A 25,341-nucleotide genomic window follows, 5' to 3' on the forward strand; every position below is an offset into this window, starting at 1 on the left:
ATACATCACATCCAGTCAGAGGTGTCTCTGTCTTGGAGGAGGTGTGAGGTGGAAAGTCTGTATTATTCACAGTAGAAGGATATTTCAGTAAGCTATCAGTGTTCAATACTAAATGGTGTGTTTCTGGGGAGATGAGGTTGGTTGGTTGCTTACATTGGCCACGTAAATTTGTTCCCATGACTCCAACATAGAAAAAATATAAAGTCTTGATCTGCTCTGGGTAATTATTTCTAATATGAATCATCTTGACAAAGTGAATTCTTGCCTATATGCTAGTAAAAACAAGAGGTAATATGAAGAGTAGTAGCTATTCCTTTCCAATGTCTGCCTTTCCTTGGTTTGTATGTATGTACCAGACTTACATACATTTTTACATTTAACTACTTCTCTATCCAATCTATCTCCTGCAACAAGGCCAGCTATACTGTTAGGCTGCAAAAGTAGCCAAGTTAAATAATGTTCAGAGATGCTTTGGTAATAAATATTTTCACATCACACAGGGTTTTCACTCTTAACTGGACCAAAGGCTGTATTATATATGAAATAACTTAAGAAAGATCTTGCAGGGAGACAATTTATGGTTTTGTTTCAGTTTTTGGGCCCAATAGCAGGGATGGACCAGATCACATCCAGAGCAGAATGATATTGTTGGCAGAAGAATAATTAAGTTGTAGCCCATGTATGCCTCCTGTTTGTGCCAAGCATTTCCGTTTTAAAGAAGCAAGAGAGCTATAAATGCACATAGTGCCAAGTGTCTGGCCTAAAGTATGTGTCCTCTCTTTGAAGCATTTCAGAGATTCCTTGGGAAAGATGATGTGTCTCAGGAAATAGAAGAAGTTCTGGCAGAGTCTCGAGCCCAAAGGAACACCAAGCTGGTGTCGGTTGTTCAGCTCCTGAGAACCCGCGCGGTGCGATGGCAGATCCTGACCGTGGTCGTTACCATGGGCTGCTACCAGCTCTGTGGGCTAAATGCTGTAAGTGTCCTTCCTCAGGCCACGGCACCTCCTGGGGAGCTCCTTTCCTTTATAACAAGGTTTGGATTACACTATTTACCAACCTCTAAGAGTTCCTTTTTTTGGCTGTTTCTTATTAGTAATGACTCTGTGAGAGCAGTGTGTGGGAAGATCTACAGAGATCTGTATTGCCTGGGGGCTTTTAAAACAAAAACAGTTTGAGGAAAGCCATGTTATATTAACTTTGAAGGAGTACATGAAAAAGTAGGAAAGATCAGCAAAGGAAGAGCATGCAGCTTTCACTTCTGATACTCAGATTCTCTGTTTCTATGCCTTATGCTCATTCAGAGTTTTTTCAGTAGACATTTCAGCTTGGATTCATTCAGTTCAGTACTTACAGAAGTCATCAAAACTTTCTATAAGTGATTTTAAAAGGTCACACTGCATATTTGATTTTTTTTTTGTTTGTTTGTTTGTTTTTTGTTTTTTTTTTTTTTGTTGCTTCAATATTCCTGTCTTGGAAAGAGAAGCAAAAGAGGGAAAAGACATCAAACAGTGAATCCTGTTGACCATTAATATGTCTGAGGCTAATGGATATCAGAAGTCTCCTTCACCACCTATCTGAGCCTATATGAGAAGGTCACGGGACAGTTTAGGTCAGAAGACCCCTCCACCTGGTCCAAGCCCTTGGTTAGAGCAGGAATGACTTCAGGGTTGTCTCAGGCTTCTGAGGGCCTTGTGCAGTTGTGTTTTAAGCATATTCAAGGGTGAGGAGTCCATAACCCTCCTGGGCAACCTCTGCCAGGTCTTTACACCACTTACACTGTGAAAGTTTTCTTTATATCCAGCCAGAACTATCCTTGCTGTAGCTTGTGGCATCTGGCTTAGATGCTTTATGCTACACAAAACAAATATTGTCATGGAGCACCTCAAAGGGAAAGGGTTTTTTGTCATAGTTCAGAGGCATACTTGCTTAAATATATGAAAAGCACTATTCTCACTGCTGCAAGGAGCTCTCGCTGTGCTCTGAAGCACACTCCAGCTAGATTTTCCCCCCAGGGCTAATAATTCTGTGGGTTTTTGTATCTATGAACACTAGCTCAGGCTTATCTCAGGTATCTCTATAGCTTTAAGGCTACAAATAAAAGTCATTTGTCCAAGACCATTTGAAAGATTAATGCAATTGGAACTCTTTTTGCAAAATACTAGGAGGAAATTGAAATAATTTTTTTGTCCTGTGGAGTAAACTACAATAATGTTTGTATAGGTGGTGTTTTCTTCTAATGGTAGGATTTCAGTGCTAATGGCAGGTTATTTTATTCCTCATTGTGGATACATTTTTTGAGAAAAAAACCCCCAGAATTATCTTGTCATCCAGTCTTTTTAAGATTTATCAACTCATAAGAGAAAAAAATGACACTTATAGTAGCAAACAGACTGTTCAAATAATGAAGCACATTGTCTGTAAGAAAAGGTCACAGCTAAATTTTCAGGGGAAATGGAAGAGTTTTGTGACTTTGAGGATACTTAATAGTTGATGGAAATTGTCCAGTATTCTGTGTCAGAACAAAGCCACACTCTCATCGCCTAAGTGAGGATGTGGATGGATAGTCAGACATGTCCAGTCCAAAATGAATGCCAGAGTTACTTAAAAGTGTCATTGGATGGCCACTTTCTGAAAATATGCCTCAGAAAAACTGTCTTTGTCATGGAACCTGTGTGTTGAGTTGGCTATTTCAGGTCTTCCTTTTTTATTATTACTCTGTTTCTCCTTTCATGCAATGTCACCAAACATGAAAAAAGAATTATTCACACAAAAATTGTGTTCTGAAATGGATTATTTAAACAGTTGTTAGTAACAATTAATAGTAAAACCAAGAAAATTAAGAGAGGTCAATAGAAAAAGCTGGACCACTTGATTAACACACCAGGCTTCATAAAATTTCTCTTTTGCTTGGCTTGCCTGGCTGATGCTGCTCAAATCATTCTAAGCTCCAAGATGAGAGGACAGGTCCAGGTTTAATAGATACTGGTGAACCTGGGTCTTGTTTGCCTGAGTGCATCTGAACCAACCTGCTGGGTGTGAGCCAGCATCAGACAGGTTTTGCTGGCAGGGAAGGCTCCTTCTAACTCATTTATTTGTCTGTAGTGCCCTGTTAGCCAGTCTGCTCTTTTCCACAGCTACCATCTGGACAGGGAATGTGGGAAAGTTGGGTTTCCTTCAGGCGAGAATCCCGGGTCATTCTCCAGGGAAATTACCAACTGGCAGATTTCTGTAATCATCCTGCTGGTACCTGAGAACACTTGCTTCTTTTAAGGATTTTACTTCAAACAAAAATTTGTTTTGCTTAAAACAGTACATTTGTTTATTTCCACATGGAACAGAAATCATGGTGAAGCTCCAATCATGATAATATTTTCAATTATAACAAAATACCAGACAGGCTGACCTAAACTGACATAAATAAATTATTTCCTATTAGTCTCTTTTACTCTGTTAACATTTTTCTGATACATATAAGCCATAATAAATTTATTTCTCCTCTACCATTTTATCTCAGTTCTAAAGTCACAAAACTATGGTGAAGTTTCACTGGTGAAGGTTATACTTTTTCATATCAAGGAATACATTGTATGACATACTGCTCTAAGGGAGTCTTTCCCAAAGTGGGAAGTTGATGTGAATGGGACTCTGAGGCTTACCAGACTTGCTATTTTAGAATGTATATATATAATTATATATTCTCTGCCTGGGTATTGTCACTGCTGGATATGGTTTTACTGACTAAATATTATTGACTTCCTCTAAGTCATACAACCTATATGTCTGTCCATTAGTGACAGCTACTTCAAGCCTATAATTAAAGCATCACGTTACTTTTCCCCAAGCAACTCTAATCTTAAAAGTATCTTTTCTTTCTGTGGATAATAAAGAAAGATTGGGGGGATGGCTTGACTCCAGTAAGGTTAAAGCAGAAATAACACCTCACTCCTTCAGTCCAAAAATGAGCAGCTTCTTCAGTGTCTCACAACAACTCTCTGCTGTTCTCTCTTTTGTTGCTACATGCTGTTGAAGTATTCCATAAAGCTACACGAGCTGGCTTTGTAAGCCACACAAAACCTATTTGTATCCTGTTGTTCAAGCATAAAGTGAGTTTCTCTGATTTACTCCCAAAGTGATTTAAGCTAAATTAAGTTGAAGCTGTTTGTAATTCTGCCTGGGTCTGCAAGTGGAACTACAGCAGCATTGTGCCTAATCCACCTGGAATTTGCACTTGCCCTACATCTGTTGTCCTGTTTGGCTCTCAGTGACCTGGGACTGCTCAGAGTTTTAACAAGTCTCGCCTCAAGCAGATTAGATGGTTGAACTGAATACCAATATATTGTAGTTCAACCTATAATGATTAATAACTAATTTTATTCTCTCTGATGCAGATCTGGTACTACACGAACAACATCTTTAGTGAATCTGGGATCAATCATGAAACAATCCCTTACGTTACACTAAGTACTGGTGCTGTTGAGACACTGGCTGCTGTTTCCTCTGTAAGTATGGTTATAAAAATCCATTAGCATGCTTGATATTTCAATATTATTAAAATTTATTTTCTTATACAGCTTAAAATATAAAAAGAATAGTAAGTTGATTAAGTGTGATGGTTGATAATGCAATTCAAAATATTATTTATAATTTTAATCCTAAACCAATTTTTTCTTGGAATATTTTTTTAAGATGGTCTTTAATTTTAGATCCATAAAAGGAACAGAAAAAGCTGGTATGTCCTGCAGTGCTTTGTATGTATGAAGAGAAGAAGGCAGAAACAGCAAGGGCCAAAGTATATTAACTGGTGACTCATAAACTAGTTCACCTGGTTGAACAAATTCCGTTTATTCACATCTCAGTCTTCTTGTGTGCCTGCTGGGCAGCTGTGGTGCTGTTTGGAGAAGGCTCAGGCACAGTACAGCTACAGGTGTTCAGTGTGGCTGGCAGAAACAGCCGCCCAGGGAGGTGGAACAGTAAAGCCAGCTTATCGGTGTTGGGATGTTTGATGTGGGAAGAATGATGTTTGAATTTTAATGCTTTTAGAAGGTTAATTAATTGTTTTATCATACAATATTATATTATAACTTTATTATATTATACTAATAAGAATTATTACTAATAATATTATTAATAAAAAAACCCTGTGAACCTCTGCTGAGAGTCCCGACACACACATGGATCCAATTGGTCCATGAATCCAAACAACCATCACCAGAATCCAATCAAGCAATCACCTTGGGTAAGCAATCTCCATACAACATTCCACATGGGCACAAACAGGAGCAGCGAATGAGATAAGAATTGTTTTGATTTTCTTTTCTCTGCTTCTCTCACAGCTTCTCTCAGGAGAAATCCTAAGAAAGCTGTCTCTCTCTGTTCAGAGGACACGTGAATACACACCAGCCTGCTAGAACAAGGGAGTCCCATGTGGTGTTCAATTCTGCTGCCTTACTCAGGACAAACAGGCATCCTTTCCTAATACATGAGCTCCAGAGCAGGTCCTTTGCTCTGCTCTGAATGTAGAGGGAGATGTTAAAAGAAAAACTCATCCATGCCCAGGACTAGGACTAGGGAAAAAATACACTAAATGAGCAAACTAAAACTTCAAGTTTTAGTAGGTGATTACACAATTAATTGCTAAAGCAAATACATTTATATTTACACTGCAATAGGTAAGAAGCAATGGGACAAGTCTTTGGAATGGAAAGCTGAAAACAAGCTAGTAGTTCTTTCTTTATTAGAATTTTTTCTTCATATATTCTATACCAACTCCACTTGAACAATACTGAACACAGCACCAAGCATTTTTAAATGTCACAAGAATGGTTTTGGAAAAAGAGTCCTTTTCAGTGGCAGAGTAACTGCTTGTGACCTACAAAATATTAAACTAAATCCAGCTATCAGGTATGTTTTCTTGCAGCCTAGGACATAAGGACTTTACAGGGTCACAAATGACCTTCTGATATTTGTGAATTTCCACAAATCTGGTTTTCACTAATTTTTTAATTAAAGAGACTTTTATTTTAGGATTAATTTTAATCGGTAAAAACAGAGACATATGAAAGTGCCTACCTCTTACAGTTTTTTTGTGATACCACATACATGGTTCTTTGTTTAAGATATATGGAAAAATAATAATGATAATTCTACCACTGATTTAAGTGAAGAATACACCTCTTTTATGTAAAAACAGAGGATAATTACGGAGATGATTCCATGATATTAAAGCCATTCTATAAATACAGTCTGTTATTTTTCAATTCCTTCTGTGCTGTCAGTTTGTGAGGCTTCTTCAGAGCAGACTCTCACACATAATGAGGTGGATGGGTGTGCTTTGGCTCCTGGTATGTGTTTTAACTTTCTGTACTCAAGAGGAGGTTTTTAAAATATTTTTTCTGTTAATGCTATGTGCTGTGCCTCTGGAAATGCTAATGTACCAATATATCTGTTCCCTTCCAATTTCTCAGTTCAAGACACACTGCTTTTTAGCTTTAATTTTATTTCCTTAATCTTCATAAATGTTTAATTTCTGTTGTTTAAAGGAACAATAGCATGAATTTAGTTTTTCCATTGAAGATTTTGCAGCTTCTTTATTCGAGTAAGTTCCCATCAAGTTTTCATGCCTAGCGCTGAGGACAGGGTGTTCCTCCCACTCCCAACCTCTCCCAATGTCTCCTTTTGACATTTTGTAAAAAATCTCTTTCACAGCCTTAAATGTTAAACCAGGTGCATGCCTTTTATACTACTCAGGGAAGAAACAGAAGAAAACAAGAAGAGTACTCAATTTTCCTGGTATTTTTTAATCTGTTGTGTTTGCTACCAGAAACCAGATTTTACTCACAATAAATCAGTAAAGGTAATCAGTTATAGAGGTATACTTTCTGTCCTCTTAAATGAAATAGCAATTGGAAATGTCCACTAGAAATCCCGTACCATCTATGATTATTATGCATAAATTAGGTGGTCACGAAATTGAGGCTCAGTAAGAATACCTGGGTATTGATGACCTCCATTGATGAAACCCGTATGAATGCCAAAGGAAAACAGTGACATAGAGATGTATTTCATGGAGAAGCAAAGTAATATTTAGGAGATAAAATACTGAAACTGAAAAATTTTGAAAGTCTCCCTTTAATGCATCTCTTGGGAGCAACAGCACAACAAAAATAATGTTGATGTAGTCCATGAAGAAAGGCAATTAATATTCCATGCTTTTCATAGCTCTGTATTGCCTCAGATCCCTTGATATGCCCACTTGTAGCATGATTTTTCTGCAGTTTAATCCCTCTTCCTCTCTAGCAAAAACCATATAAACATTGAAAGACATTGAAAGATGAAACATGCATCATCATTTTCTTTTCATTCGCATAATTTGGCTACAACTTCCACTTACACCAACACTGTCTAATTTACTTCATGAAATATGTATAGCATTGCATACCTGATGCTCTGGCTTCTCTCTAGGGAGACAATATAAAATTTCTGTATATTTTTTGGTTAATGATAGAGAATTCCACCCATTGTACTTAACACAGATTTGATTTAGAGGACTGGCTAGACAATTACTGTTTAGTGAGGTGCCCATTAATTTCAGTTTGTTTCTGAAGTTTAGTATCCTCTGGAATGAAATACTGAATAGGTTTATTACTATAGAAGTTAATGTAGAAGTTAATTATAGAAGTAAATTACCTAACCTGATGTAATTCTTTGAAGCAGGATGGAATATACCTAAATAATTCCCTGTGTTTATTAGAAGTCTGTTCTATAACTTCTAAAGTAAGGGCATACCGCAAACTTTGTTATTCTTCAGTAAGATTGATTACTGTTGCTGTTTTCTAATTTTTACTAATTCAGGTTAATTTTAGTTGTTGTCTTACTCTTAGTGGGCAAAGAGAACAATTTTCCAATGCCTTTTTTTAGCACAGCAACAGGGTGAATGGAAAGGGAGACAGAAGGAAATGTCTGAAAAGATTCCTTCCCTCCTCCATGAAGCCAGCATAGAATAAAAGGGAATGTTATTCAAATGAAGCATCCCACATCCAATTTTGCCATCTGTGGCACCAGATTTGGTTTTCTTATAATGTTCACAGAAAGAGTCTAGATGTGACTATATTGAGAAGATTGTGCCCCAAGTATTTCCCATAGGATGATGCATGAAGGTGTTACTAAAAGCCTGTGACAGAGACAAACTGTGTGAAGCCTGGAATGAGTTAAAATACATTGCAGTACTAGACCATAAAAGAATGTAGGAAATCCTTTGCAGTATCACACAGAAGTCAGGGAAGCCAGCCTTCTTTAGCAAGATGATTTTAATCTGCTTTAGGATGTCATGAGAAAGGGCTCTTAGACTCGTTCTTTGTTTCTTTTACTGTTTATAGATCTCAATATAGAAGGAAATATTCCCTACTCAGGGCATGGCACATCTCAAGTAGAGCATATTCCAGACATATCCATAGCTGTTCTCATCTTCAACATATTTCCTTCATGATTTCCACAGGATGATGCAAGATATCTCCACTAAAACTCTGGGTCCACTGTGGTCAGAAGAGAAAGAGATATGTTCAAGTAACAGCCAGACTTAGTAAGAGAGAAACATGAGGTGACAAATACTAGAATCTCGAAGGTTCCTAGGAAGTTCTGTTAGAACCTGGATTTTTGTAAGTCTTGTAATGCAGTCCCATGTGACATTGTTCACACTGTCAGAATCAGCCTTCACATACCAATAATTCCCAGTAGGATGTAAGTAGAGAGGGCAAGAATGGGGCAAACATGACATTTCCCCTATTTCTCCCCTCACCCTGACAAGCTGTTGCTCAAGGATTACCAGAATTTGAAGGTGATATCTTGGTCTGTAGTAGACTAGATAGAGACAGCAGTAGAAAAGAGACTGGGCAAGCAGCACCTCAGATCATGGTGTTTGTCAAAGGCCAGAGGCATTTGGGCGTATTTTCTCTGCAGGGTGGACTGCAGAGAGAGACTGTGTTAATGTGCACTGCCTTAGCCCACCAGTGATCAGCAGGATTGCTTTTAGATAAAGACATTATTCTTTTTTAATTGCTTTGATACACATGGACTTTTGAATAGATGAGGACTGCATGTGTTGAAGTAAATGTGTAGTGCTTTCCAGAAGAAAGTCTCATCATGAAGGTCTGCCTTACATCACCACTCCTAAGACCCAAGGTGTATATGGTTAAAGGCTGCATTTGGGTAGTACAAATTCTTTTGTAGGATATATTCAGAAACTGAAAGTTTTAAAGATGTATCTCCTGCTGCTGAGGATTAAAAGCATAGGGTTTGAGTAATCCTTTTATCAGTCTGTTCAGGATGATCTGCATCAGGGCATTCAAATACATCATTAGAAAATAAAGTATCAGCCACAATAAGTTGTCACAGATCAAGGTTGAGATCTAGCCTGAATTTTATAACATAAAATGATAGCTTAACACTTTTAACAACTGAATCATCACTAGAAGGAGTTTTGCTTCAGAAACATCTAGTTTACTGAAGGGACAGAATAGGAATAAGGAAATGAGTGTTTTTGTGCTGCCCTAGGGGCTATTGCCAAACACTGCTAAGGCAAAAGTGGCTGGCTAAGATAAGTCCTTGCATGGGCAATGTCTTGGCTGTGCTGGTCTCTTGGCAGGTGTCAAGAATGGAGAGATCTTTAGTGAATGAAAAATTTCACTGCCAAGTGAAGCTGATTAAGAATGCCTCATTGAAAAGTACTTCAGACTGAGCTTAGAAATGTAGCAATCATTTCTATGCTTTACTAAGAGTAATCTTTACACAGGTACCTGCAGAAGTTGTATAAGATCCTGTCATGGCTTTTATACAGATACAGGCAAATTGATATGAGAACCTTGCAGACAGACATTTATTTAAAGCTTGTGCTTATGTGGCCAAAGTTGATGCCAGGCCTCTAAATTCCAGCTTAGGTACTTAAATACAATAGCCCCTTTTTTTGTTTTAAAATGAATCATTCATACAGTAGATGAATGGATATATATCAAAGTATAAATCAAAAAAACACCAATTTATAATTCTCAGTCTGCTGTTCCTCTCCTTTTCCTGGGTACAAGATATTACACATTGTATCATAGAGTGATATAAATAAGGTTATCCATTTTAATCCTGATATTTAAAGTGGAAATAACGCAGTGTTAGTTTGCCATGTTAAGTCTGAGTCTAGTCACAGAGTCTTACTCAGACCTTTATCCAAAATACATGAGAAAGAAAGTGTGGCTATTCTTGACATTAACATATAGAGCAAACTTCTTCACAGAGCTGAGACATCAAAAAAACCTGACAGGGTTTGCTTAGTATAATTTAGGGCCAGGATATAAGTAGGGAATAGTAAGCAGGGACCTCCTGTTTGGACTGCTTGCACATTCATTTTATCCAAGGAAGCTTGTCTGATCTATTTTAATGCACTCTGCTTTCTTTATGTCAGCCCTGGTATCTGCAGCTGACTCAAGTGAAAAGGTTGACATTCGCTTCTTTAACTTTATTCACAAGTGTTTCCTGACAGACAGAAGTAAGTTGTGTGAACTGTTAATGTAGTTTGTGTATCAGTTGCCTTTTTATCACAAAACATTTGTGTTGTGAGAATTTTGGTTGCAATATTTTTTACACATTTTCAGTAATTTCAGCTGTGTTAACCGTCATGACTGGGTATAGGTTTCTACAAATGCATGTTTATGATCACACAGAAACAAGTATCAGCCTACACAGCCTGGCACATAACTCAGGTGTTATCACAGAAAATTGTTCTAATGTTCTTTTGTTGTCTGTACGTGAGCATGCACTGGATGTCTTGTTATTTGATTTATTCTACTGTACAGAATATTTTGATTTGCTATAGATCTTCAATAGGTAACAGTTACCAGTACATAGCAGTGGAGCATTCAGAACTATAAATACTTGGAAACTGGTGAATCATCTTCCACTTCTTATGAGTCATAAGCATCTTAGTGGGTTTTGCAAGTGAACAAGTTTTAGATTTGTATAATCATAACTAAAAAATTAAGTTGTTGTCTGTTTACAACCTCAAAACCAGCATTGCTTTCACCAGGAAAACTTGCTGTTATGGAAGACCAAGTCCAAACTGTCCTTCCTTACTGGAATTTGTTCTGCTTTGAGTTTTACAAGTGAAAAATATACACATTTTTCCCATGTTTTGTATGAGAGGCATCTATGAACTTTTTCCTCTAAGAGAAGCATCATCCCTGATCCTGTTTTAATACAAAACCCCCCGCTCTGCAACACCCAGATTGCTTGATCATGACCATCAATCCAGCATTGAAAAAAATAAGAGAAATTGCACAGTATGTCAAATTACATGTGCAACATTTATTGCTCAACATATAATCCACTCCAAATTACATATAAAACATCTGTTGCAGAAGTCTCTTGCAGAAATTGCAGAAGATGGGTCTTACAGACCTATCAAATAATTTTTTAGCCCTCAAAGCCATTAAAGTTGTCTCTTGATTCAGTGTCCCTGTGGTCATGTGTGTTTGCAAGATGGATTTATTAATCATAATGGGAAATAAAATAGCTGCCATATTGTAGAGGTTTGGACAGTGAAGCAGTTGCAGTTTTGAAACATTTCGACTTCATAAGATCTTATTAATATCAGTGCAGGTCTTTTTAAAATTCCATAATTCTATTATGGAAGCTGTGGAAATTATCCAAATTAGTATATTTTACCATTTAAAGAAACAAAGAATTAAAAATCTTGCCACAGAGCTGCTTTCAGTGATCTGCAGCACCACAGAGCATATCTCTGATCGGGAAGTTCAGCTCAGGGTGAAAAATCAACGTGTGTTTAGGACAGACAAGCCTGCCCTAAAATCCACTGCCGAACTCCAGACTGAGGGAGAAGCACTTGCCTCTCAAGGCATTTCATCCGTGGGTGTCTCTGTACTTTGCTTTAACACATCTCTTCTAGATGCTCGCAGTGGAGTGATGTGTGTTGTTTCCCAGAATTAAGGGTATTACTCCAGATTTCATTTTAGTTGCCCATTTTACTTTTTCCTCAAAAGATGTGCAGAAGATGGCATTCAGTCACCCGTAAATAATGATATGGCAAACAGTTTAGTGATTCTGACTTTAACTTATTTGAAGTGGTACATTTTAATCTTCATAAAATCCTCTTATTTTTCTTATAAGAAAGGCAAGTGTAATTAGTAATTTTAGTAGTTACCAACATGAAAAGTACATCAGCTGTTATGACAAAATAAGTATTAGCCTATTTTAATGAGTCAGACTAGCAGAGTTTCAAGTTACAGCTTTTTAAGAAATTCTTCATTGTGTTTTTCTCTAGCAGATAAATATTCATATTTTATGATTTATATTCAGATGTTAAATATAAATTCAAAAGGGGTGTAGCTGCACAAGTATCAGTGTTAAAATCACGCGTCTGAACAAAGTTTTCTGCTGCATGGATTTCTTCTGTTTGGATATTTTAATTACATCAATTATCCAAAATAACAACTAAATCTTATTCTATATTTCAGAAAAAAAACTAATTTAAAATAAATTTTGGTATAATTTAGATTTAATTTATGCTAAAATTGTTAAAGTTTTAAGCTTAAATTCAGGAGATGTTGAAATTAGGAAACAGTCAAAATGCAAAAGCAAGAGACTATAGTTCACTTCAACATACTGACATTTAAAAATTCTGTTTTGTAAGAACATTGTCATAGAAATTTAGTGCATATTTGTAAGCCATTCAAACAATGAACAATTTTTTCAGTGGACTCAGATAAGGATAGCATGCTGAATTGTTTTTTCAAGCATGTTATATTTTGTAAAGATAATTGTGAGGACAATTATGAATGTCATAGCTTATGAATAGTGTAAAATCCACCCTCCTTGTTGAGTTTTGATTTTCATGTTTACTTGGAGAACATATTTCATGAACCAAGTTCTTCAGTGTTTTCTCAAGAGGGTCAAATGCCATTTTTTGTTTTCCAGGGCTTAGTTATTGAACGGCTTGGGCGCAGGCCTCTCCTCATTGGAGGTTTTGGGCTGATGATCATCTTCTTTGCAGTACTCACTGTCTCCCTGACTTTACAGGTAACACTGGCGTCATTATGTATTTTTGTTCTCTCATTTCCCTGTTTTAAACATGCTTGATACTGGTTTGTCTCACCATTCCTGCATAAGCCAATACTATTAATCAGTTTGGCATAAGGAGTGAAAGGTCTCTTACAGTAATATATGAATCTATTTGCTCCAAAGTTTTGCATTAAGAAAGCTATAAGGACTTTCTCACATTCTCACATTCAGACTCCTTAATTCAAAGGTTTATGCATATGATGAAATATTATGAAGACAGTTTTACCCATAGCTGAATAAATGGTTTACCAGTGTTCTGTGGATGTGTCTTTGTAATTCACTCTCTCTGAGATTTCTTTCATGCTTTATATGTCATTCTTATTCTAGGTTTGGAAATTTTTTTATTAAAAATTTCCACTTTTGATGTTTCTTTCAAGTTACTTTTCTGGTATTTGTATAGGCAATATAAAGACTTACCCCTTGGAGAACCTTTGGCCTTAGAAGGAAGATGGGAACAGACTTTTTAGCAGGGCTTTTTGTGATAGGACAAGAGGTAATAATTTTAAACTAAACCAGGGTCAATTTAGATTAGGTATAAGGAAGAACTGTTTTGCAATGAATGTGGTAAAGTGTTGGAACAGGCTGTCCAGAGAAATGTTTGATGGCCCATCTCTGGAAACCTTCATGGCTAGGTTGGACAGGGCTCTGAACAACTGATTTGATTGAAGATGTCTCTGCTCATTGCCGGGATTGGAACTAGATGAGCTTTAAAGGTCTCTTTCAATTGATATGTTTCTATGATGATATGGTTCTAAGTTATCAGATATTATTAGCACTCAATTCCCCAGGTGTTTCAAATTATCATATTTTATTTATTAAACCAATTTAAACTCTGGCCCTGTATAATTTTTCTTGTTTGGCCTCCATCTATGTAATAATGTGGTTTGTTTATGTTCCTAAGGACTTTAGAGAAGTAAAACTGACATTTGCAATGGCATGGGTGGTTTCATCAAGGTGTTTTTCTGCTGGTTTTGATTCCTGTGTGGTGCCATTAATCTGACTTCCAAATCTTGTTTCTTGTTTGAAGGGAGTCAGTAGGTCAGGTGGACTGGCAGGTCTGTGCCACACCACAGCAGTTTTATTTGATTTACCTGTATGTCCATCACAATAAAGCTTTACTTCACACACCCGCCAGAACAGTTGTAAGACAGCTCTCCTCCTGAAGAGAGATGCTATTGCATATTTTGTATGCCGACTGAAAATTCCCTTCCAGATCTTTTAAAGCCAAGTTGGGCATGTGAGGACCTTCAGCTATTTTGAATCCCTGAAGTCTGAACGCCTTTCAGTTTTACCTCCTTTCAAAAGGCTCTCAAACTGTATTGATTTGCTTTGAACAAAGGATCACAGTACAAATAGGCTTAATCTCAGAGAAATTAATATCTACTCCATATTTGCACCTTCTCTTTCTCAGAGACTTGGATTTGCTTCCAGACCTTAGATTGTGAGATTTTGATGTATCTACAACCCCATTGGTTAATGTCCAGGAGACCATGGTTTCCACATAACTAAGGAAATAACCCAGACTAGAAGAGAAGAAAACATCAGAAAATGGGAGCCTTTCCTTAAGACTGAGAAAATAATTATTTCCTTTAGCAAGGATATTTTTACAATGCCACTCAAGTTGGTGACAGTACATTTACATGTATATTAACAAACTTCTCAAAAATAGCAAAATTCTAATAAAAATATGATTCACAGTTTGCTGCAGTAAAACTCCACCTGTTGGAGAGAGAAAGAAATGGGCATCCATGGGTTTTTTCATCAATTAGCATTAGAATCAATCATTCACATACATGATTAAGAAACAATGTCCTGCAAGCTCCACAGGAATTGCTTTTCATATTTCAAGTTCCTGATATATAGAGGTCTCAGTAGAGAAAAATCTACTTAGAAGTAGAGGAAAGATAGCATATTTGGCCTTCCTTGTCTGCAAAATTAGATTACAGCTGAAAAGCCCTGGACTGTGGCTTTCCCATGCTTTGCCAAGGTTCAGATCCCTGGTTGTCCTACCACACGTCAGCCTGTTGTGTACAGTCTTCAGCCAAGCCTTGGACTGGTGAATTTGAAGCTCTATGGGCTATCCTAGATGCTCTTTTTAAATGGGACTGAAATACCTGAGGTGGATGGAGGTGCTGAATGTGTTCAGTGTTCCAGGTTGGCTTGAGCTTTACCACAAGAAGTTGTGATTTTTTAGACTGACTCTGTGGTACATAGCTTATCTAGTATTTCTCTACAGGGATTTCACAGAGACCAAGGCCTTTAAATACAAATAATCTGAAATTCTGTGTGCTACAGAAATGCTGTGATTTTCTAAAGTAACCCCAGAATAAATTCTGAAATAGATCAAGAATCATGGAAAACACAAGTTTTTAAAAATATTTGTGTTATGTTCGATATATTTGAAATGAATGTCTTTTATCTACCCAGAACACTGTGCATTGGCTTCCTTACCTCAGTATATTTTGCATCCTTGCAATCATTGCATCGTTCTGCATTGGACCAGGTATGTCTATATCTATTTTTTCATGTTTCTTTATACATCTGAGAACGGGTATTTTTGCACTGGCATTATGCTAGCAAATCAGTTGTACAGAACTTCACTTTGGCAGTAAACCAGAAAATAAGGCTTTTGTTCCTTTGAGCTTTTGGATGTTTTTTATGCACTATTTATTGCCTCTTTTTCTTTGTAAGGAGTTTGACATTAAACATTAATCAGCTGTTTATACATCTTCACCACTGAAGTGGTCTAATTGACTGATTGTGGTTTATTTGGGGAAGAGTTGCTGATGTTTGATGTGACTCTAATGAAATACTGCTGTAATTCCATCAATCCTCTTTTGAAAAGCTGAGAAAAAATATGCTGCTTTAGAGAAAAATGGAGAGAAGACCAAGATATTTCTTCTACCCTTGTTTCTGGGAAACGGGTTTGTCACTAATTTCTGTGCAAAATACTGTGAAAATACTGAAAAAAATAGCAATCCCTTTGTCCTTCTGTAAGGACAAATCTCAGGTTCAGCTAAGTCCACTGTACTGCTTACATAGGTTTCTTAGATTGAGATCTGGGGCGTAGATGTTAAAGAATTCTGTGGAATAGAACTTTGCTTGACTTTTAAATACCTTAGGAATATCAAATGTTGACTTGATACTTCTTTAAAATGTCCCTTCTGGTGTTTTATGTGGCTCAGAGTGTTTAAGTGCAGCTACTTGCAGTATCGACAGTTGGGTTTTTTTAAAATCTCTGTTGAAACAAACTGAAGTTTTTTCCGTATTACAGGTATGTTCCACGAATTCTTAGAACTTGCAAATCTATGTGTTCTTATGTGTTATATTTCCAGCATATGAAGATAAATCCTCAACTTTTCTTCTTCACCTCACCATTCTTCAAAATGGGTTCTAGAATTCTTCATTTAGATTCTTTCTCTTTATTGATGTTACTCATGATTTGTGCTGCACTTCACAATCTCTTTGGAACAAAGTGTATGCAGATACATCCAGGACAAACAGCTATCATTAGAAATTGCTTGCTTGCTTGCTTTTCTATTTCTTGCTTGCTTTTCTACAGAATTTCTTGCTTGCTTTTCTACAGAAATTCATTAAAATTAAAGCTTCCATTGTGTTTTTCACTGTGCTTAGTGCTGTTAAAGCCAAAGAACATTAATAGTGTACCAGCAGCTACTTAGTTGGCCTCTCCACCTTTCCTGTGTTCAAATATTTGTCATATCTGATAATAGCAGGAATATCTGGGTAGTACTTAACACTAAATTGCTTTTAATGAAAATGTCTGTAATTGACTCTTTAGCTGTTGAGAAGAAGCTATGAACAATTATATTCTGATATCTCTGCAAATCAATAGCAATATTTTAGCTGACTTTGATGGAAGCCAATTTATCTTCAATGAAACTTCTCTGTTCTCCTTAAAGGAGCTTATGAGATGTGAAATACTTTACTGACTTTTAGCTGGGCAACTTCCATTATTAACAATGTTGTAAGATGATTGAATAAAAGTGAGCATATATATTTTTTTCTGAACAGAGAAGTTATTACCAAGAAGTCCACTTTGCATCCATTGTTTTTTGTATCAAAAGGCACAACTCAATAATTAAGTGCAACTACTGTGTCAAGTTTTGTCATCTTTTCCTTGTACAGGAAAGACATCAATAGCCTGTGACAAGTCCATTGGAGAGTCACCATGTCAGTGTCAGGAGACCTGTGAGAAGGGACTGGGGGAGCTGGATTTGTCCAGCCTGAGAAGAGACAGCTTTGGGGACCTAAGAGCAGTGCCACTGCCTGTGAGAAGGGTGTTGCAATGGCAGAGCCAGTCTCCTGTTGGTGAGGTGCTTAAGAGGCAGAATGCAAGTGTGAAAACAAGAAAGATGCAGAGAGACTGTAAGGAAAAGCTTTTTGATTCTAGGCAGTTGAGCAGGCTACCAAGGATACTGAGTCCTTAATTACTACAAAAAGATCAAAACTGAGTAGCTTGTACTTCTCTTTTTCTCCATTGCAGTGGTTGTAGGGAAGTGTCCAGAGCAAAATACAAACAGGGCAAGTAGGTGAGACATTTTTAGAGAACCAGCGCACATTTTTTCCAGCTTAGGGTCTTTCTGAGGCATAGCTTCTAACATTTTCATAGTCTCCCATGGATTTATTAAATCTCTGTCTGAAACAGCAGAATTTTAGTATTCTTTAGCAAAGAAAACTACATGTCTACCACCTTTCATGCGTATGTCCTCTGTTAGTCTTTCTGTGCTGCCCTCTAGGTCTTGCAGAAACAGAGCAACTGATCCTCTTCCTCCTTTTCAACTTTCTTGTGATCTTGTAAACTTTTACCTAATCAACACAAATTTTTCTGGAATGAACAGCTATTTCTCATTGTCACCTTCTCAGTGATATTTTATGACACCCCTTTAGCAGGAAAATTTCACGTTTTGGTGTTCTTTTGTAGCACTCTGATGGTCTAATGAGACAAGACTGAAGTCCAAGAATAACTTTCCCACCTGTCTGGTAGTAAAAGGGATTTTCCCCAAGAAAATTAAGATCTATTCTTTATTATAAAGTTGCATATTTTTCTTACTTCTAGCCTTTTGTAGAGGTTTTGCCATTCATTTATTGATTGAACAGGGACAATTGTCAATTAATCCTCAGTATCTTAATTCCTCCTGTAGTTACACTACAAAAACAATTTGTAATGATTCCATAGGCACAACTCTTAAGCTAGGATGAATTTAGTTTGTGTTCATTGAGCTATTGGTACTTGGAAAAATTATCCCATCTAAAGACAACGAATAACATGGGGAATTGGTTTTATAAAAATACTGCTTCAACTTCCTAGAGCATAAAATTGTCTTTAAATGTACAATATTTTCTCTCTTATTAGAACATCTAATACCTTCTTGATAGCTTAGATGTTGTGTAAACCATTTTCTGATAGCATATGCATGAGTCCCATCTGCTCCTTTACAGTGAGGATCAGCTGTTACTGTAAACTGTGGAGGGTGTTCATTTGTTTCATCTTTCTGAACTTTTCAGCTTGCAGATATTTTTGAGGACTGTAGTGCTAGCAACAGGTATGTTCAGGCATGTGTGTGGTTTGAAACTTCATTTTTGTCAAAAGACAAACAGCAGAAAGCTTTCGCTTTCTAAAAATTAATGCTCAATACAGTCTGTGTGTGATCTGAAAGAAAATAGTTTCTTTTTCTATAGATTAGGGAGCCATGCTGCCCTAGACGGTTGCTTCATTGTGCCTATTTGGTTAATTTTACACAAGTTAAGATATTTGCTGGTCCTGAAATAAATATAGGATACATTTCAAATAACTGTTTCAAAGAATAGGATACAAACAAAGACTTGTCATCCAGCAAAAAGTAAATGGAAAAAATTGAGGGAATTGCAGCTGAGAAGACAAATCAGCTGAGAAAACAAATCAAAGAAAAAAAGTAAAGGAACGTTTTCAGGATCTGTAGAGAGTATTTGTGCTGCTCAGATTACGCATCATGAGCAAGTGCATTGATTTGTAATTCCTTTACAGAATGGGTAAATAATGTGCAGTTTTTTGGAAATTTGGATAGTGATAGACAGTTTTAAGTGCATGTGAAATGTATTCCTTCTTTAACTTTGCCTTAGTTAATATTTTAAAAAAAAGGAAAACTAAGATTTATTTCCACTTTCTCAGTTAAACCTGTGTGGATGCCTCTTTATGGACTGAACACTCATATTCAACTGTGCCTGCAGAATCAATCTCTTTAAGGAAAGATGGTCTAAAATCTGACTTAAATAGAAAAAAGAGAAGGTTCTGCTATTTTTTTAGCTATTTTTTGAAGTCCTCATTCACCCATTGTACCTTTGCAACAGTTGCTGTGCCAGCAAGTGATTTTTGATTTTTCTGGGAAAATTGAAAAATGTGCATTGTAGTTTTAGAAAACCTGCTGCAGATTGTTCCCTTTTACCCACCAGCCAAATATTTTTAACAAGAACTGAACACCCAAAAACTGACACAGAATATATTCCATTCAGTTTCCTGACTTGTCTGCAGGGATGTTGACCCCATTTGTCAGTGAGTCTGTCATGCATTTTCGGATGAGGGGCTTGCAGGTTTTGTTTTTTAACTTTTCCCCACTCACATAAAATAATTATGTGTTCATCCTCTGAACCAGAGAATGGCTTTTCTGCCACCTGTCAAGATGTGTCAGATAGTGGAACATGTGAAGAAAAAAACCTGATCATCTGATTAATTGGGGATTACAGAAACATTGGCATGAACTTCCAGATAACCTTCTTAGTGAAAATAAGTGTAACAAAAAGACAATCAAGACCTTGACAACTTGGAAACCTTGCTTAAAGCATGTCCATGCATTATCTTTGTATGAAGTGATTCATTGGTATTTCTTCCTGAGAAGCATATTCTGGTTAAGTGTAATGCCTTTCCATCCAGTTTTGATAAGTGGAGAAGGCAGTGCTGCAGAGAAGGGACAGGAAACCATGGTGGCTGGGGTTAGGCATGATGCCTGTCTTTAACTAAATGGAAGGATGGGAGGAGGTGGGAGGAGGTGTATTGTTTTGATAAAATACCTAGCTTTGAAACAATCTTCTTTTAACACCTTCTTTCAGAACCTGAATAAGTATTGTTGCTTTCAAATCTCTGCAAATTTTCTGGCTCTGGAAACAAGGTGCACTGAAGCACTGGACTTATTTTGCCACTGGAAATACGTAGAAATAACCCCAGACCCTAATTGTGGCAGTAAGATCCGTAAAAACTGTGGAGCACAAGTGTGTTGCCCACCCTTTGACCACTCTATCTGGGAGGGAGATCACCCACATGTGTGCACAGAAAGGCACATGGTAATGCTCCTTCTTCCAAAGAGTTCATTGGAGTCCTTTGGATAGAAAAGAAAAATGACCTTTTATTGCAACAAACAGTAACACTCATGGAAGTTCCAAAAATCGGGGGAGTTGATTTTATATCAATTGCCTGATCATGATAACTCAAGCCATCTGTGTGCCAGAAATCTGTGTTATTTTGGTGGCATTTCAAGTTTGAGATTAGTGATTTTCTTGAAATCTTTTGCATTTTGCCCATTTCTAAGAATGGAACATATATGACCTGGAGAGAAAAAGAGGTCTAGACACTCAGACTCCTCAGGGTGAGGATTTGAGGATGTCTGAAAAATGCCAGTTAGCTAAGGAAAAATATAAGAATAATATCTCTGAGTATCACTTGGAAGACTTCCACATAGCTGATTATATTTTTTCTAAGTAATTTCAGAAATGGTTTTATACGAACACTCTCTATGCACATTCTTTTACATGTTTTCTTAAAGACCTAATACATCATATTGTCATACCTTGTCTCACTGTATTGTAATGTGAAAAATGCTCATTGTGTTGTCAGGCATCATGTCATCGTTTTTGAGATGACTTAGAGCTGAATGTTGGAGCACAAAACTGCTCAGGCAGCAGTTAGCAAAGAAGGGTTGCAAAGGTGAAAAACCATGAAGGTGAAGAAAATAGATTTATATATGAAAAGATGTAGAATAACTTCACAGTGTCTCACAAAGAAGGTTGAGAATTAAATAGTGCCTGAAAGGATTGTATCCAGATGATCTAATATGATCCTGAATTCCTTTATCTTCAAATCTTGTGTTCTTTATTTATGTCTAAGTGAGATGCTCCATCCTCTGTATAAAGTCATACTTTGTTTCTACCCATCTAAAGCCCTTGGTATCTGCAAAGATGCACATGTGGCCAGAGGGATTTTCTAGCTGGTCACTGCAACAAAATGCAGCCCCTGACTTCATTTCTGTCAATAGCTGATATTTTTAAATCAGTGGCACCAGAGAGAAGAAAGCAGGAGTCTCTGGCTAAATCATACACAGTGGCTTCAGGCATTTTGCGTTTACAGTCTTATGCAATGTCTTGGAAGTTGTTATTCTGGTCTTGAATCCTGTAAGTATTTCTGTGGATGAGTAGTATTTCCCCACAGAAGTCCTGCTGAGTTCAGTGTAGCACAGATAAGGCTGAATTTAGTGTGCTCAAACATGAGTCTATGTGATTTTACTTAAATTCCTACTTTTAAAATGCATTTATGTATTTAGTATGCATAAGGATGATAAAATCAGATCAGTGGTATGTTTCCAGTCACATTGTGATTACAGGAAAGAGAAATCAGTAAAATTGAAACTCAGCTGCATTTGAAAAAAATAGCAATTTTATGATAGCAAGATCTTATTTTTTCAGTTGTTACTTTTATAGCAATTGCATTTTCAAACACAGCTGAGAAATATCAACAAACCAGGCCATTCCAGAACAATATTTCACTTATGTTTGTCTCTTTTTGAGATTTTTATAATATTTGTCATGGTTTGTGAAAGGTGAGTGAAGTCTTCCCTAGCACAGCTGAATACAATGAATGCAACTGAATACCATTTTAAATTGACATTACAGGTAAACAAAAGAAAACTCAGAGGAAATCATTACAGTGCCCTGAGGCATATCAAAGATACTTTGGTATTTAAAGTTTAAATCGGTCCATGCTCTCACTCTGAATGCCAGTGTGCAGCTGTATTGAAAGCAGAGCTGTTATAAAAGGGTCACTTTGAAAGTCATGAGGTTTGTTCAGCCTGAAATGTCATGAGTGAAGAAGACAAAAATCAGTTCTTGGATGTGAAACAACCAAAGGTGTGATAGCACACATATAGGCATAGAAGTACTGCATTGAAATGCAGCATCAGTATTATTGCCTGAAATAGGCATTTAGAGAAGCATTGTGTGATATTTTAGCTTCTCTACTTACAGTGGGATGTAAAAACTTCTAACACACATGGCCTCCCACAGAGGCATTATGTCAGTCCACTTTGAGAAAGAGTTTGAGCTTGCTTGAGTGCAAAAAGAACACTGGTACACTCTCTGTACCAGAAAAGTGTATGCAGTTAAAAAGAAAAAAATAAACCCATGCTGTTCTATATTTGGTTTAAAAGTTGTAGATTTGAAAGGTTTGGTTACTTTTAATTTTTTTTTTTTTTATTTTTTTTTTTTTATTCTATAAACTAAAAGCATTTACGGTCTTCCCAGAAGATAGGCATTCTTTGATAATACCAAGTAGTTCCTGCATTGGATATGGAGGGTATTTGTGCAGAAATAACCTTTAGTTTTCCCAGGTATTTAGGAAAAGACTGGGTTTGTTGATAGTCGTAAAGCTTTTGTGGGCAGAACAGCAGAATTAAAATATGCTGCATAAATATCAGTTAAATACTCCAAGTGTGAGTTATGGTTCTGCTCAGAAATTTGTAATAACCTGGAGACAGTACATACCAGTCCCAGCTGAAGATTTCTGAGACCCCTGGCCCCATTCCCTCATTCCCTGCCCTGTTGTGACGCTCCCTTGTCGGGTGCCATCCATCCAAAGCAGGTGTTCTTGGGATTGGTGTTTTGCCCTCCCAGCTGCAGCCATCACAGCCTGCCATGCCAATGCCAGGTAACAGCTGTGGGCTGTGCAGCACAGCTGCAGGAGGCTCATTTACCTTTCCTTTCCTGGTTTTCTCCGGCAGTGGAAAAGCTGCTGCCTACCCCTGGGGGCAGGAGTATTGTCAACTACTTTCACCAAGTCAAGTAGTTGAGAATTTGTCTTTTGATTACCTTTGAGTGAACAAATTGATTTTTTAGGCTGTTAAGAAATAAAACTAGAATTGCTTTCAATACTCATTGAATTTATATTGGGGGGGAGGATAACATGTCCCTTGAATATATTAAATACAGTGTCATTCAATATATATTTTGGGATTAATACCTGTTTTACGTTTTGTTTGAATTCTTTTCTCTTAAAGAGCAGCATAGAGAAATGTGTAGATTTTACGGTTCTGCAGCAAAAGTGATTTAAATTCTTTATAATTAGTGGCAGATCTAAAGAAAAATGAACCCCTCGTATTTGAAAGGTAATTGTATTTGCTGAATAAAGGAATTGCTGGAGGTGACACCTGGAGTTCTCAGCAGCAGGAAAACTTATGAACTTTATCCTGCTAACAATAGATTTTAAAAATTACCTTAATTGAAGCTTTCAAAATGTGAATACTTTGACACTTGACAGCACTCCTCCTACCTGAACTAGCAGCTTTTCCTGAATGATCATTAATTAGTTGCTGATGGCTCACATCTCCAACCCTGAAGAAATGTACTGGTGCAAAAATGCACCCATGTGTTTTAGAGGTCCATGTAACCATGAAATAAAACACTTATTCAAAAGCTGTGTAAGTGACCTAGGTACATTATTCAGATTAATAGGGACTGGATAAGGAAAGCCTAGTAAAAAAAAAATTACCTTTTTTTCTGTGAATTCGTGTAAAATAGTTACAGTTGCAAAAGTGCAAACTAATAAATATATAGAACAGGAGATGTAGAATTAATGAATGTAAGACAATTAAAATATTTTATTTCCCTTATTCCCAGTCACAATGCACAGCAAAAAGTTTTGCATTCATCTCATCTATTTCTGACTAATCTCCATGGCTAAGATCTAAATGCAAAAGTTTATTAGTTGATGTTGCAATGAACACTGCTCTAGAGTCCAGACAGTGTTTCTTGGTAGCCAACCTACTGCGTAGAAAGATGAATAAACACCAGTAACAGACTTTGAGAGGAAAAAAATAGGTCAGGAGAACTGCATGAACAAGGCTAGTCAGTGCCAGTTTGACCAAACAAACAATCAAAGCAGTTGTTTCCAATCTCCAGATATTATCTGCCCTACTCCAGAAACTTCACTTTTTTGGAAGTATTGAATTATGGCTTATGTGACCTCTTTCTGAGTTTCATCAGAAAGAAGGCTTATACTGTTCATCACAGCAAGATGAACTGTCTTCAACTGGTATTTCTAGTCAAAGTGCATCTTCTGAATCTCCCTTCCTTTTCCTTTCTGTTTGTTAGCAAGGAAGTACTGCAATTTGTTATATTTGTTTTGGTTATTGGTCACAGTAAGGAATTTTTTTTTTGTTATTGTCTTACATTCATTAGTTCTACAACTACTGCTCCTCCTCATACCTTGTCCACCATCCTGTAGCAGCAACCCATTTCTTCAGTTACTGGTATTTGAGGCCATGTGTCCTAGAAACTTCAACAGTTTCTTGAAATTATAAACAGACATGGTCTATTACCCATCTTAAACAGGAGAAGGACAGGGAGAACTCTTCAGTCCCAGCTTCTCTGAAAATTTAGCCCACTGTTTTTACTGTCGGCGTCCTTCAGGATGAATGCAGCTATATAATTACATAATTGTGCACTGCTAGCATGAATAATTTGTTTGTTAAAATATACTGACTTTACAAGATTTCTTTAGCTTGCAGGTTCACAACCAGCAGCATTTTGTGCTAATGGTCTGTCAACTTGAATTCCTAACAGGAAATCATGTCTGATGGTTTTATATTTCTTTCAGAAGATTATCATAGAAGTAATAAGCCTAGAATAGATAGGGGTTGGGTTTTTCTTCTTTTCAGTCCTCATACAGTGTTGTGACTCTATGAATATTTCTCTTACCTAGGACTGAACATAAGTTTTTAATTTGCGTATTTCCACACTACTTCCATCTGTATAGTGGATGAATATACAAGGGACACTTCTGTGCTTTTATTATAGTAAAAACTCTTTCATCATTGTTCTCAAAATTGAGATAATTGGTTTTAACAATTTAATATGAACAGAAGTGCCTAATCATCATTGTTACTGAGAATAATTATAAATTTT

General features: G+C 36.8%; 1 protein-coding gene across 1 annotated transcript in view; it reads left to right on the top strand.

Annotated features, from left to right (window-relative positions):
• SLC2A9 (solute carrier family 2 member 9) overlaps positions 1–25,341 on the top strand; it is a 78,658-nt gene that overhangs the window by 37,125 nt on the left and 16,192 nt on the right. The window contains exons 7-10 of the mRNA XM_053976631.1: positions 787–974; positions 4,389–4,499; positions 12,976–13,077; positions 15,547–15,622. Coding sequence (XP_053832606.1) covers positions 787–974; positions 4,389–4,499; positions 12,976–13,077; positions 15,547–15,622 — 477 coding nt within the window. The remainder of the gene's footprint in view (positions 1–786; positions 975–4,388; positions 4,500–12,975; positions 13,078–15,546; positions 15,623–25,341) is intronic.

Source organism: Vidua macroura, chromosome 4 (genome assembly GCF_024509145.1).
Source record: "Vidua macroura isolate BioBank_ID:100142 chromosome 4, ASM2450914v1, whole genome shotgun sequence".
NCBI classification, from domain to species: Eukaryota; Metazoa; Chordata; class Aves; order Passeriformes; family Viduidae; genus Vidua; species Vidua macroura.